This window comes from Budorcas taxicolor, chromosome 25 (genome assembly GCF_023091745.1).
Source record: "Budorcas taxicolor isolate Tak-1 chromosome 25, Takin1.1, whole genome shotgun sequence".
Lineage (NCBI taxonomy): Eukaryota > Metazoa > Chordata > Mammalia > Artiodactyla > Bovidae > Budorcas > Budorcas taxicolor.
The window spans coordinates 27,217,786-27,232,440 of record NC_068934.1 but is presented as its reverse complement, the minus strand read 5'-3'; the positions used below and the strand labels follow the sequence as shown (position 1 = coordinate 27,232,440).

Genomic DNA, 14,655 nt, shown 5'->3' with positions numbered 1-14,655 from the left:
CACATAAAGATTTTTGGCATTCTATTTGAAAGTTATCAGAAAAAAGAATTCTGGAGATCTACCAGCAGACTGCAAGCTGATGGGAGTTCAGCGGGAAAGGGCTGCTTCCTTCTCCTGCAGAAGGAGAGAAAACTGACTTTCAACTCAATAGCACCAGCCAGTTATGTTTCCTCTTTGCCTTGTAAGTGCCCAAATTTTATTCTTAAAAAAAAAAAAAAAAACTGACTTTCACCCACTCTCACGTATCATTACCACCAAAATAAAATAAAAACAGAGTTAGAGCTAGATAGGATTTTTGGCAATAGAATTCATGGATAGATCTATGATTTGAAGACCTCAGTGTTGGAAAAGTTAAAGCAAGTTGGAAAAGATATGAGAAGGGTTCAAAAGATAGAAATTGGAAAGGAACCTCTACTATGTCTACCCCTGGGCCGTCTATTGCCATAAAGTTTTCGTTTAGTGGCTGAGTCATATTTGACTCCTTTGCGACCTGATAGACTATAGCCCACTAGGTTCCTCTGTGTGTAGGATTTTCCCAGCAAGCATACTGGAGTGGGTTGCCATTTCCTTCTCCTGGGGATCTTCCCTACCCAGGCATCCAACCCTAATCTCTTGGTTCTCCTGCATTGCAGGCAGATCCTACCTGGCTGAACCACCAAGAAAGTATGTACTAGGCCTTCAGTGTTCTTGGCAGAATTTCTAACTCTCAATTTTAATGCCATCTTTATGTTTAAACAAATTCTGCTGCTGTTAAGTACCTAAGCATGTCGGACTTTTTGCCACACCATGGACTATAGCATGCCTGGTTCCTCTGTCCTTCACTATCTCCCAGAGTTTGCTCAAATTCATGTTCATTTGTCCATTGACTCGGTGATGCTTTCTAACTATCTCTTCCTCTACCACCCTCTTCTCCTTTTTCCTTCAATCTTTCCCAGCATCAGGGTCTTTCCCAAGGAGTCACCTCTTCAGATCAGGTGGCCAAAGTTTTGGAGATTCAGCTTCAGAAACAGTCCTTCCAATATTCAGTGTTAATTTCCGTTAGGATTGAGTGATGATGGATGAATGTATTGGTGTTGAGTCTGTCAACAATCAGCCTCCACATTCGAGCTTTCCTGTCTTTGGTCTCCCCTAGACCTTCCTCCCAAGAACATGAGGAACCACACAGAGCTGAATGAGTTCATCCTACTGGGAATACCTCAGACAGAGGGACTGGAGACTGTGCTCCTTGTCATCTTCTCATTTATTTACCCCTTGACCCTGCTGGGCAATTTGCTCATCCTTCTAGCAATTGTCTCCTCCTCAACCCTTCACACTCCCATGTACTTCTTCTTGGGACTCCTCTCGATTTTGGACATGCTGTTCCCCTCTGTCACCTGTCCCAAGATGCTATTCTATCTCTCTGGCCAGAGCCGAGCCATATCTTATAAGGGATGTGCTGTTCAGCTCTTCTTCTATCATTTCCTGGGTTCTACGGAAGGCTGCCTCTATTCTGTGATGGCTTATGATCGCTTTGTTGCCATCTGTCACCCACTGAGGTATATGCTCATCATGAGACCTGGAGTCTGTGTTGGTTTGGTCATGGCAGCTTGGTTGGTAGGTTGTCTTCAGGCTACCATCCTGACATCCTTTACCTTTCAGTTACCCTACTGTGGCCCCAGTTGGGTGGACCACTTCTTCTGTGACATTCCTGCTGTCTTACCCCTGGCTTGTGCTGATAGCTCCCTGGCCCAGAGAGTGGGTTCCACTAACGTTGGCTTTCTGGCTTTAATGCTTTGGTTGAGTGTTTGTGCCTCCTACACACGCATTGGGATTGCCATTTTGAGGATCCGTTCAGCAGAGGGCAGGCAGAAAGCTTTCTCTACCTGCAGTGCCCACCTCACTGCCATTCTCTGTGCCTTTGGACCTGTAATCATCATCTATCTGCAGCCCACACCCAACCCATTTCTTGGTGCCATGGTGCAAATATTAAATAATATTGTCTCACCCATGCTGAACTCATTAATCTATTCCTTAAGGAACAAGGAGGTGAAAAGCTCATTAAAAAGGTTATTCTATAAGGTAGTATTTACTGCTGTGGACTAAATTATGAGTTTTGTGAAGGATTTTAGATTTATTGTCTTTTAACATCATTCTCCTAATTCTTTTGATTATTTTTAAAAAGTTTTATTGGAATATGTGCTTTATAATGTTGTGTTCATTTCTTCTATACAATAAAGCGAACCAGTCATACCCACACATGTATCCCTTCCCTTTTGGATTTCCTTCCCATTTAGGTCACCACAGAGCATTGAGTAGAGTCCCCTGTGCTACACAGTAGGTTCTTATTTTTATCAATCTTATACATAGTATCAATAGTGTATATATGTCAATCTGAATCTCCCAATTCATCCCACCACAGCCTTTCTGGCTTGATATCCATACTTCTGTTCTCTATATCTGTGTTTCTATTTCTGTTTTGCAAGTAAAGTTGTCTATTTCTTTTTTTGTTTCTTTGTTTTGTTTTTTAATTTTTATTTTGTATTGGAGTATAGCCAATTAACAATGTTGTGAGTTTCAGGTGAACAACAAAGGGATTCAGCTATACATATACATGTATCGTTCTCCTCCAAACTCCCCTTCCTTTTAAATGAATAAAGAGATAGAAAATGCTTCCTCACATTTGTCTTATTCACTGTTGTATCCATAGGACATGGCCCAGTGACCTACTAAGTACTGTGCATGAGTTTATTAACAAATGAATGGGTACCACTTAGTGTTTTAAATTATGATGTAATCATATATTTATTTAATGAAAACTTAAACATGATCAAAATAATTGGGATACAGAACAACCACCTACACTAATTTAAATATACATTCTCATTAAAGTTGAAGATATATGAAAACTGATCCTGATGAACTCTAACCACTTTTCTCAACTGAAACCAGTATTGTGATGCTTGGCATTACAAAACAATTAAATCAATTTAAATCCTTCCTGTATCTAAAACTTTCATATATAGCACACAACATAAAATTTTACTTAAAAATATGTGCCACAAATACATGCAAACATCAGTTCTTAAAATCTTACTCTATCAACAACACAATAATAACAAAAACAAAGAACTTGATTCAAAAACTGGGGCAGGATATCTCAACAGATATTTCTCCAAAGGAGACATATAGGTGGCTAATAAACACATGAAAAGATGCTCAGCATTGCTCATTATTAGGGAAATGTACATAAAACTACAATGAGATATCACCTAACACTGATCAGAATGGCCATCATCAAAAAATCTACAAACAATAAATGCTGGAAAGGGTGTGGAGAAAAGGGAACCCTCCTACCCTGTTGGTGGGAATGTAAATTGATACAGACACTATGTATGACAGTATGGAGATTCCTTAAAAAAAAAACAAGGAATAAAACTACCATATGACTCAGCAATCCCACTACTGGTCATTTCCCAGAGGAAACCACAATTGAAAAAGGTACATGTTCCCCAATATCATTGCATCACTATTTACAGTAGCTAGGACATGGAGGCAATCTTTATGTCCATCAAGAAACAAATGGGTAAAGAAGCTGTGGTACATATATACAATGGAATATTACTCAGCCATAAATATGCATTTAAGACAGTTCTTATCAGGTGGGTGAACCTAGAGCATGTTATTAGAGAGTGAAATAAGTTAAAAAGAGAAAAACAAAGCCATATATTAGTATGTATATATATTATCTAAAAAGATGACACTGATGAACCTATTTACAGGGCAGCAATGGAGATGCAGACATAAACAGACTTGTGGACACGGGGGAGGGCAGGAGAGGGTGGGGAAAATGGAGAAAGTAGCATAGAAAAAATATGCTGTCAAATGTAAAACAGCCAGTGGGAATGTGTTATATGATGCAGGGAGCTCAAACTAGGACTCTGTGACAACCTAGAGGGGTGGGGTGAGGGGGGACATTCAAGAGGGAGGGGACATATATATACCTATGGCTAATTCAAGTTAATGTATGGCAGAAACCAATACAACAGTTAAAGCTATTATCCTTCAATTAAAAACAAATACATTTAAAAAAACAAACAATTTTATTAAAAAGGGAGTAAAGGACTTAAAGCATTCTGCAAAGAAAACAAGAAACATACAAACAGATGCATAATATCAGTGCTATTCAGTCAGTTCAGTCACTCAGTCATGGCTGACACTGCGACCCCATAGACTGCAGCACTCCAGGCTTCTCTGTTCATCACCAGCTCCCACAGATTGCTCAAAGTCTTGTCCATCAAGTCATTGATGCCATCCAACCATCTCATTCTCTGTCATCCCCTTCTCCTCCTGCCTTCAATCTTTCCCAGCATCAGGGTCTTTTCCAATGAAAAGTCAGGTGGCCAAAGTATTGGAGTGTCAGCCCTTCCAAAGACTATTCAGGATTGATTTCCTTTAGGATTGACTGGTTTGATCTTGCAGTCCAAGGGACTCTCAAGATTCTTCTCCAACACCACAGGTCAAAAACATCAATTCTTTGGTGCTCAGCTTTCTTTACGGTCCAAGTCTCACATCCAGACATGACTTGGAAAAACCATAGCTTTGACTGGATGGACAATTGTCAGTAAAGTAATGTGTCTACTTTTTAATGCACATTCTTGGTTTGTCATACCTTTTCTTCCAAGGAGCAAGTGTCTTAATTTCATGGCTGCAGTCATCACCTGCAGTGGTTTTGGAGCTCCCCAAAATAAAGTCTGTCACTGTGCCCATTGTTTCCCATGTTTTCCTATTTTCTATGAAGTTATGGGACCAGATGCCATAATCTTAGTTTTTTGAATGTTGAATTTTAAGCCAGCTTTTTCACTCTCCTCTTTCACCTTCATCAAGAGGCTCTTTAGTTCCTGATGTCATCTACATATCTGAGGTTACTGATATTTCTCCCAACAATCTTGATTCCAGCTTGTGCTTCATCCAGTCTGGCATTTAGCTTGATGTACTCTGCATATAAGTTAAATAAGCAAGGTGACAATATACAGCCTTGATGTACCCCTTCCCCAATTTGGAACCAGTCTACTGCTCCATGTCTGGTTCTTTCTGTTGCTTCTTGACCTGAATACAGGTTTCTCAGGAGGCAGGTAAGATGGTCTGGTATTCCCATCTCTTTAAGAATTTTCCACAGCTTTTTTTTATCCACACAGTCAAAGGCTTTAGTGTAGTGAATGAAGAAGAAATAGATATTTTTCTGGAATCCTCTTGCTTTTTCTATGATCCAATAGGTGTTGGCAATTTGATTTCTGGTTTCTCTGCCTTTTCTAAAACCAGTTTGAACATCTGGAATTTCTCAGTTCATGTATTGTTGAAGACTAGCTTGGAGAATTTTGAGCATTACTTTGCTAGTGTGTGAGATAAGTGCAGTTGTGTGGTAATCTGAACAATCTTTGGCACTGAAAACTCAGCAGTGGCCCCAGGACTGGAAAAGGTCAGTTTTAATTCCAATCACTGCCATTACGGAGATGCATATCAAATTCCAAGGAGATGTCACATAACACCGATTAAAATGGATTTTGGGGAGAAAAAAAAAAAGGAAAAGAAATGTGGAGAAATTTTGGAACCATTGTGCACTATTGGTGGAAATTATAAAATGGTGCAGCCACTATGGAAAACAGTAAGGAAATTTCTCAATAAATTTAAAAATAACGTTACCCAATGATTTGGCAATTATCCTTCTGAGTACACATTCAAAAGTTTCCTGAATATTCATACTTACAGCATGTTCAAAGCAGCATTATTCACAATAGGTAGGAAGTGGAAGTTATTTGTGTCCATTAACTTTAAATGGACACAAAATATAGTATATACATACACAGAATATTATTCCCACTTTAAAAAGAAGGAAATTTCTGAGAACAAGATGGAAGGGGAGTAGGTGGACATGGAGTACATCTCTCTCCATGAAATATACCTTCAGAAACAGAAGTGCATGCAGAACACCAGCTGAGAGCAGACAGGAGTACTTGACCAATGAAAAAGAAGATAAAGAACCATGCAAAACTAGGTAGGACAAAGGAACTAGGGGGAAAACGGAGTGTTAGTAGGACTGGACTTGCTCTCAGTGGGTGGGGGAAATGAATCAGGAGTCCAATCCTGCAGCGTGGAAGCAGCAGCCATGGAAGCAAGGCGATACTGCTGAGTCACACATAGCGGGTGGAGCCATCACCATAGCCTCTTTCTCTCTACACACCAGAATCAGCAGCTGAACAATAGAGAAGCTAGCCCATCAGACGCCTGACTGCACTGAACTACAGAGTAGGATCCCACCCAGGGAGTCCTTTAAGTGCCTGTTGTACGGATCTACAGAGTAGTGCCCCTGTCGGGGGCGGCCCTCTATGTGCCTGACGTGCAGAACAGCAGAGAAAGACCCCAGGCAAGGGAGCACTCTAAGTGCCTGAACCAGTGGAGCTACAGAGAAAGACTGACCAAAGAGGCCTTCTGATCACCAGCTACAAGAGGCTCGAAGAAAGATCCTGATAGGGCCACAACTCCTGCTGTGGAGGCAGTCTATGTCCCTGCACACTTGGAGCCACCAGGGTCCCTGCAAGCCAAGCAGCTGCGCCACCTTCATGCTCAACTCTCACTGGTGCAGAGCTGCCACAAGCCAAAAAAAAGTCTTGGGTTTATGTACACAGGGTCACTTCAGTCATGTCCAACTCTTTGCCACCCTGTAGACTGTGGCCTACCAGGCTTCTCTGTCAGAGAGAGGATTTTCCAGGCAAGAATACTGGGGTATATCAGCCAATACTGGTTGCCATACCCTTCTACAGCATCATATTTCCTACTACCCTAGCCACCAACCCCTCTGAGTACCTGGTCCTGCCAGAGCCCCGGCACCCAAGCATCTGCACCACCTCCACACCTGGCCCTCACAGGGACAAAGCCAAGCCCTTCGGGGCAGCCTCAGGAGCTAAACCTCAGTGGACGACCCACCTGCAGAGGTGGAAATAAAACCACAGTTGAAACCCAGAGGTAGTGTGACTAAGGAAGAAGACCCAAAACCTTCCAACCAGCGGTACAAGCTGCAGATTAAATCCACACAATCAACTAGGCAGATTCTGTATCTATAGAATATATAAAAGGTAATTGAGAGCTCCCACAAAAGAAAACACTCTAACTCTGATAGCTGTGGACATTGGAGGCAAGAACACAGAGGAGTAGGACCAGATTAGAATCTGAGCAGCCCCCACAGCAGGTACAGAAATCAGTACAGTGTTGGACGACATTCTAGAGAGGTAAGGTGGACTGTGATTCCCTATGAGGGAAAGGACTCTGACAGCAGTGACTCAAGAAAAATATTTATTATTCTTATTTTTTGACTTGTTCTGTAGATTATTTTGGATCTTTTTCATTTTTTTTTTCTTTTTTCCCCCCTCTGTTGTGGTTGTAGATTTTATTAGCACTAAGAAACCCAATTAAGCTTTTGAGCTTTTTTTTTTTCTTTTTCCTCAGTCACATTTTTTATTGTTGTCATAAACTTCTGCCTCTATATTGGGCTTTTGCAGTTCTGTGGACTTTTCCTCTTTTTTTAATTTTACTTTTTAATTTTTTAAGCCTATTATTATTTATTCTACATTTATTCATTTGTTTGCTTTTCCTACTGTTTTTTATCCTTTGCAGTTAATCTTAAACTTATGTAAATCTTCTTTATCTACCTCTATGTAACTTTGCATATCTATTCTTTCTTTCTTTTCTTTCTTTCCTTTCCTCTCAACATATTTGTTAGTTTTATCTTCATTGTTTCATTTCCCAATTGGCACCTTGCTTTAGTTATGTTTTCTAGTTTGTGCTTTAATTAGGTTTGTTCTGGTAGATAAAATTTTTGGTTTCCTTTGTTCATTGGGTCAATCTATTGTACTTAATTTTTGTTGGACTGTTTTGACTTTGCTTAGGGGTGTATATGCATATGTGTATATTCAGTCACACTTTCTATTGTTGTTATAAACCTCTGCCTCTACACTGGGCTTTTGCAGTTATGTGGAGTTTTCCTTTTTTTCCCTTCTTTCTTTCTTCTTCTGCTTTTTTCCTCTTTTTTTATAATTTTTTTAAACCTATTATAATTTTTCTACATTTATTCCTTGGTTTGCCTTTCCTACTGTTCTTTTCTCCTGGCATTTAATCTTTAATGTATATAAACCTTCTTCATCTACCTCTATTTAACTTTGCATATCTATTCTTTCTTTCTTTCTTTGCTTTCCTTTCCTCTCAACAAGTCTGTTAGTGTTTTTTGGTTTGTTTTTTTTTTCCAATTGCTTTATTCCTCACCTGGCACCTTGCTTGAGTTTTGTTTCCCAGTTTCTGCTTACTAGTTTTGCTCTTAACTGGTAAATATAATTTTTTATTTTCTTTGTTCAACAGATCAATCTACTGTACTTTATTTTTGTTGGACTGTTTTCACTTTGCTCTTGGGTGTATATGTGTATATTCCATTATTTTAATTATTATTTGCTTGATTTTGTAACTCTCATTGGTCTAGGGTTCATCTTTGGTTTCTCATTTTTGGATATTTGTTTTACGCTCCCTTAATGCCATAACAAACCATTTGTGGAATCTTCATTCCTGACCAGAGATCAAACCCTGAGCCTTTGGAGTGAGAGCACTGACTCCAAGACCCTACACTACCAGAGAACTAGCCCTGCTGCTGCTGCTGCTAAGTCGCTTCAGTTGTGTCTGACTTTGTGCAACCCCATAGATGGCAGCCCACCAGGCTCCCCCGTCCCTAGGATTCTCCAGGCAAGAACACTGGAGTGGGTTGCCATTTCCTGCTCCAATGCATGAAAGTGAAAAGTGAAAGTGAAGTTGCTCAGTCGTGTCCAACTCTTAGCAACTCCATGGACTGCAGCCTACCAGGCTTCTTCACCCATGGGATTTTCCAGGCAAGAGTACTGGAGTGTGTTGCCATTGCCTTTTCCAGAGAACTAGCCCTAGGAAGTATCAAATAGTGAGAACTCACACAAAGGAAACCACTTGAATACAAGACCCAGTGTCACCCAACCACCAGTAGTATTCCGTGCAGGACACCTCATCTAAACAACAAACAAAACAAAAATACTACTTCTTTTCCAATTTGGATTCCTTTTATTTCTTTTTCTGCTCTGATTGCTGTGGCCAAAACTTCCAGAACTATGTTGAATAGTAGCGGTGAAAGTGGGCACCCTTGTCTTGTTCCTGACTTTAAGGGAAATGCTTTCAATTTTTCACCATTGAGGATAATGTTTGCCGTGGGTTTGTCATATATAGCTTTTATTATGTTGAGGTATGTTCCTTCTCTTCCTGCTTTCTGGAGAGTTTTTATCATAAATGGATGTTGAATTTTGTCAAAGGCCTTCTCTGCATCTATTGAGATAATCATATGGCATTTATTTTTCAATTTGTTAATGTGGTGAATTACATTGATTGATTTGCAGATATTGAAGAATCCTTGCATCCCTGGGATAAAGCCCACTTGGTCATGGTGTATGATCTTTTTAATGTGTTGTTGGATTCTGATTGCTAGAATTTTGTTAAGGATTTTTGTATCTATGTTCATCAGTGATATTGGCCTGTAGTTTTCTTTTTTGTGGCATCTTTGTCAGGTGTTGGTATTAGGGTGATGGTGGCCTCATAGAATGAGTTTGGAAGTTTACCTTCCTCTGCAATTTTCTGGAAGAGTTTGAGTAGCATAGGTGTTAGCTCATCTCGAAAATTTTGGTAGAATTCAGCTATGAAGCCATCTGGACCTGGGCTTTTGTTTGCAGGAAGATTTCTGATTACACTTTCAATTTCCGTGCTTGTGATGGGTCTGTTGAGATTTTCTATTTCTTCCTGGTTCAGTTTTGGAAAGTTGTACTTTTCTAAGAATTTGTCCATTTCTTCCACGTTGTCCATTTTATTGGCATATAATTGCTGATAGTAGTCTCTTATGATCCTTTGCATTTCTGTGTTGTCTGTTGTGATCTCTCCATTTTCATTTCTAATTTTATTGATTTGATTTTTCTCTCTTTATTTCTTGATGAGTCTGGCTAATGGTTTGTCAATTTTATTTATCCCTTCAAAGAACCAGCTTTTGGCTTTGTTGATTTTTGCTATGGTCTCTTTTGTTTCTTTTGCATTTTTTTCTGCCCTAATTTTTAAGATTTCTTTCATTCTGCTAACTCTGGGGTTCTCCATTTCTTCCTTTTCTAGTTGCTTTAGGTGTAGAGTTAGGTTATTTATTTGACTTTTTTCTTGTTTCTTGAGGTATGCCTGTATTGCTATGAACTTTCCTCTTAGCACTGCTTTTATAGTGTCCCACAGGTTTTGGGTTGTTGTGTTTTCATTTTCATTTATTTCTATGCATATTTTGATTTCTTTTTTGATTTCTTCTGTGATTTGTTGGTTATTCAGAAGCGTATTGTTCAGCCTCCATATGTTGGAATTTTTAATAGTTTTTCTCCTGTAATTAAGATCTAATCTTAATGCATTATGGTCAGAAAAGATGCTTGGAATGATTTCAATTTTTTTGAATTTATCAAGGTTAGATTTATGGCCCAGGATGTGATCTATCCCAGAGAAGGTTCCGTGAGCACTTGAGAAAAAGGTGAAATTCATTGTTTTGGGGTGAAATGTCCTATAGATATCAATTAGGTTTAACTGGTCTATTGTATCATTTAAAGTTTGTGTTTCTTTGTTAATTTTCTGTTTAGTTGATCTGTCCATAGGTGTGAGTGGGGTATTATAGTCTCCCACTATTATGGTGTTATTGTTAATTTCTCCTTTCATAGTTGTTAGCATTTGTCTTACATATTGCAGTGCTCCTATGTTGGGTGCATATATATTTATAATTGTTATATCTTCTTCTTGGATTGATCATTTGATCATTATGTAGTGGCCTTCTTTGTCTCTTTTCACATCCTTTGTTTTAAAGTCTATTTTATCGGATATGAGTATTGCCAGTCCTGCTTTCTTTTGGTCTTTATTTGCGTGATATATCTTTTTCCAGCCCTTCACTTTCAGTCTGTCATGTCAATGTATGGCAAAACCAATACAGTATTGTAAAGTAAAATAAAGTAAAAATAAAAATTTAAAAAACAAAAACAAAACAAAACAAAAATACAAACCCATTCATCAGCAAACTACCACCTCACTCAGCCTTGCCCATCAGAGGAAAAACAAATTTACAAAAACTCAGCACAAATAACACCCTATACAAAGCTCACACAAACCATTGGACCAAACTTTAGGAGGGCAGAAACTAAAAGGAAGAAAGAATTCAACCTTCTTCAAGGAAAAAGTTCAATTTTCCTTGAAGCCTGGGAAAAGGAGACCTCAAACACAATGACATGTTTTAAAAAATGAAAAGGCAGAGAAATACTGCACAAATGAGCAAACAAACTAGAAACACAGAAGACCAAATAAATGAAGAGGAAATATGAAAATTACCTGGAAAAAAGTTCAGAATAATGATAGCAAAGATGATCAAAAACCTTGAAAGCAAAATGGAGAAAATACAAGAATCAATTAACAAAGATCTAGAAGAATTAAAGAATAAACATACAGAGACAACACAATTACTGAAGTAAAAGATACTCTAGAAAGAATCAATAGCAGAATATCTGAAGCAGAAGAACGAATCAGTGAGCTGTAAGATAAAATGGTGGAAATAACTTCTGAAGAGCAAAATAAAGCAAAAAAATGAAAAGAGCTCAGGACAGTCTCAGAAACCTCTGGGACCATATCAAACACACCAACATTCAAAGTATAGGGGTCCCAGAATAAAAACAGAAAAAGAAAGGGTATGAAAAAATTTTGAAATTATAGTTGAAATTTTCTCCAACATGGAGAAGAAAATAGCCAATCAAGTCCAAGAGGCACAAAGAGGCCCATACAGGATAAACCCAAGGAGAAACATGCAAGACACATACTAATCAAACTAACAAAGACTAAACACAAAGAAAGAACATTAAAAGCAGCAAGGTAGAAGCAACAAGTAACATACAAGGGAAACCCCATATGCTTAACTGCTGATCTTTCAGCAGAAACTCAGCAGGCCATAAGGGAATGGCAGGATATATTTAAAGTACTGAAAAGGAAAAATCTACAACCAAGATTCCTGTACCCAGCAAGGATCTCATTCAAAATTAATGGGGAAATAAAAAAATTATTCAGACAAGCAAAAGTTAAGAGAATTCAGTACTTCCAAACCAGCTTTACAACAAATATTAAATGGACTTGTATAATCCAAAAATACAACAGAAGAAAAAAGATCTACAAAATCAACACAAAACAATTAGAAAATGGCAATAGGGACATATATATCAATAATTACTTTAAATGTAAATGGATTAAACGTTCCAACCAAAAGACACAGACCGGCTGAATGGATACAAAAAGAAGACCCATATATTTGCTGTCTACAAGAAACCCACTTCAGACCTCAAGACACATATAGGCTGAAAGTGAGAGGATGGAAAAATATATTCCATTCAAATGGGAAGCAAAAGAAAGCTGGAGTAGCAATCCTCATATCAGACAAAATAGACCTTAAAATAAAGAAGGTTACATGAGATAAGGACAGATGCTATATAATGATCAAGGGATCTATCCAAGAGGAAAACATAACAATTGTATACATCTATGCACCCAACATAGGAACATCTCAATACATAAGACAAACACTAACAGACATAAAAGGAGAAATTGACAGTAACACAATAATAGTAGGAGACTTTAACACCCCACTCACACCAATAGACAGATCATCAAAACAGAAAATTAATAAGGAAGCACAAGTCTTAAATGAAACATTAGATGAGATGGATCTCATTGATATCTTCAGGGCATACCTTCCAAATGCAGAAGAATACATACACCTTCTTCTCAAGTGCACATGGAACATTCTCCAGGATAGACCACATCTTGGGTCACGAATCAAACCTCAGTAAATTTAAGAAAATTGAAATCATATCAAGCATCTTCTCTGACAACAATGTTGTGAGACTAGATGTCAATTACAGGGAAAAACTGTAAGAAACACAAATACACAGAGATTAAACATGTTTGTAAATATCTAACAGGTTACTGAAGAAATCAAAAGGGAAACCAAAAAAATTTCTAGAAACAAATGACAATGAGAACATGACAACTCAAAACCTATGGGATGCAGCAAAAGCAGTTCTAAGAGGGAGGTTTATAGCAAAACAGTCCTACCTCAAGAAACAAGAAAAACATCGAATAGACAACCTAACTTCACACCTAAAACAACTGGAAAAGGAAAGAAAATAGTAGAAGGAAAGAAATCATAAATATACAAGCAGAAAGAAATGAAAAAGAAATTAAAAGAAAAAAAACAACAGTAAAGATTAATAAAGCCAAAATTTGGTTCTTTGAGAAAGTAAACAAAATTGACAAACCCTTAGCCAGACTCATCAAGGAAAAAAGAGAGAAGAATGAAATCAACAAAATTAGAAATGAAAAAAGAGAGGTTACAACAGACAATGCGGAAATATAAAGGATTATAAGAAACTATTATGAACAACTACATGGCAATAAAATAGATAACCTGAAAGAAATGGACAGATTCTTAGAAATGTTCAATCTCCCAAGACTGAACCAGGGAGAAGTAGAAATTATGAACAACCCAATTACAAGCACTGAAATTGAAGCTGTGATCAAAACTCTCCCCCAAAAATAAAAACCCAGGACCATATGGCTCCACAGGAGAATTCTATCAAACATTTAGAGAAGAGAGAATGCTTACCCTTCTAAAACTCTTTCCAAAAATTACAGAGGAAGGACCACTTCCAATTTCATTCTACAGGGCCACCATCACCCTGATACAAAAACCAGACAAAGACAATACAGAGAAAGAAAACTACAGGCCAATATCACTGATGAACATAGATGCAAAATTCCTCAACAAAATTTTAGCAAACAGAATTCAGCAACACATCAAAAAGCTCATACACCATGATCAAGTCGGGTTTATTCTAGAGATGCAAGGATTCTTCAATATATGGAAATCAATCCATGTGCTATCCATATTAACAAATTGAAAGATAAAAACCATATGATCATCTCAATAGATGCAGAAAAAGCCTTTGATAAAATTCAGCACATATTTATGATTACAACTCTTCAAAAAATGGGCATAGAAGGAACCTATTTCAACCTAGTAAAGGCCATATATGATAAACCTACAGCAAACTTTGTTCTCAATGGTGAAAAACTGAGAGCATTTCCCCCAAGATCAGGAACAAGACAAAGATGTCCACCTTCACCACTGTTATTCAACATAGTTCTGGAAGTCCTAGATACAGCAATCAGAAAAAGAAATAAAAGGAATCCAGATCAGAAAAGTAGTAAACTTCTCACTGTTTGCAGCTGACATGATACTGCACATAGAAAACTCTAAAGATAGTGTAAGAAGATTACTAGAGCTAATCAGTGAATTTAGCAAAATTGCAGGATATAAAACCAATACACAGAAATACTTGCATTTCTATATACTAACAATGAAAAATCAGAAAGAGCAATTAAGAAATCAATCCCACTCACCATTGCAACAAAAAGAATTAAATATATAGGAATAAACTTACCTAAGGAGATGAAAGAACTGTACACAGAAAATTATAAGACACTAATGACAGAAATCAAAGATGACATAAACAG

The 14,655-nt window shown here is 37.8% G+C and overlaps 1 protein-coding gene across 1 annotated transcript; it reads left to right on the top strand.

The window, feature by feature from the left end:
• The first annotated feature begins 1,149 nt into the window (after positions 1 to 1,149).
• Positions 1,150 to 2,082, top strand: LOC128069121 (olfactory receptor 148-like). The gene has a single exon (XM_052662402.1). The coding sequence runs from the start codon at positions 1,150 to 1,152 to the stop codon at positions 2,080 to 2,082; it is 933 nt and encodes a 310-aa protein (XP_052518362.1).
• Positions 2,083 to 14,655: the final 12,573 nt, after the last annotated feature.

Bases quoted from the DNA above. Each gene is read 5' to 3' on its own strand.
- LOC128069121 (XM_052662402.1), top strand. From the start codon at position 1,150: ATGAGGAACCACACAGAGCTGAATGAGTTCATCCTACTGGGAATACCT.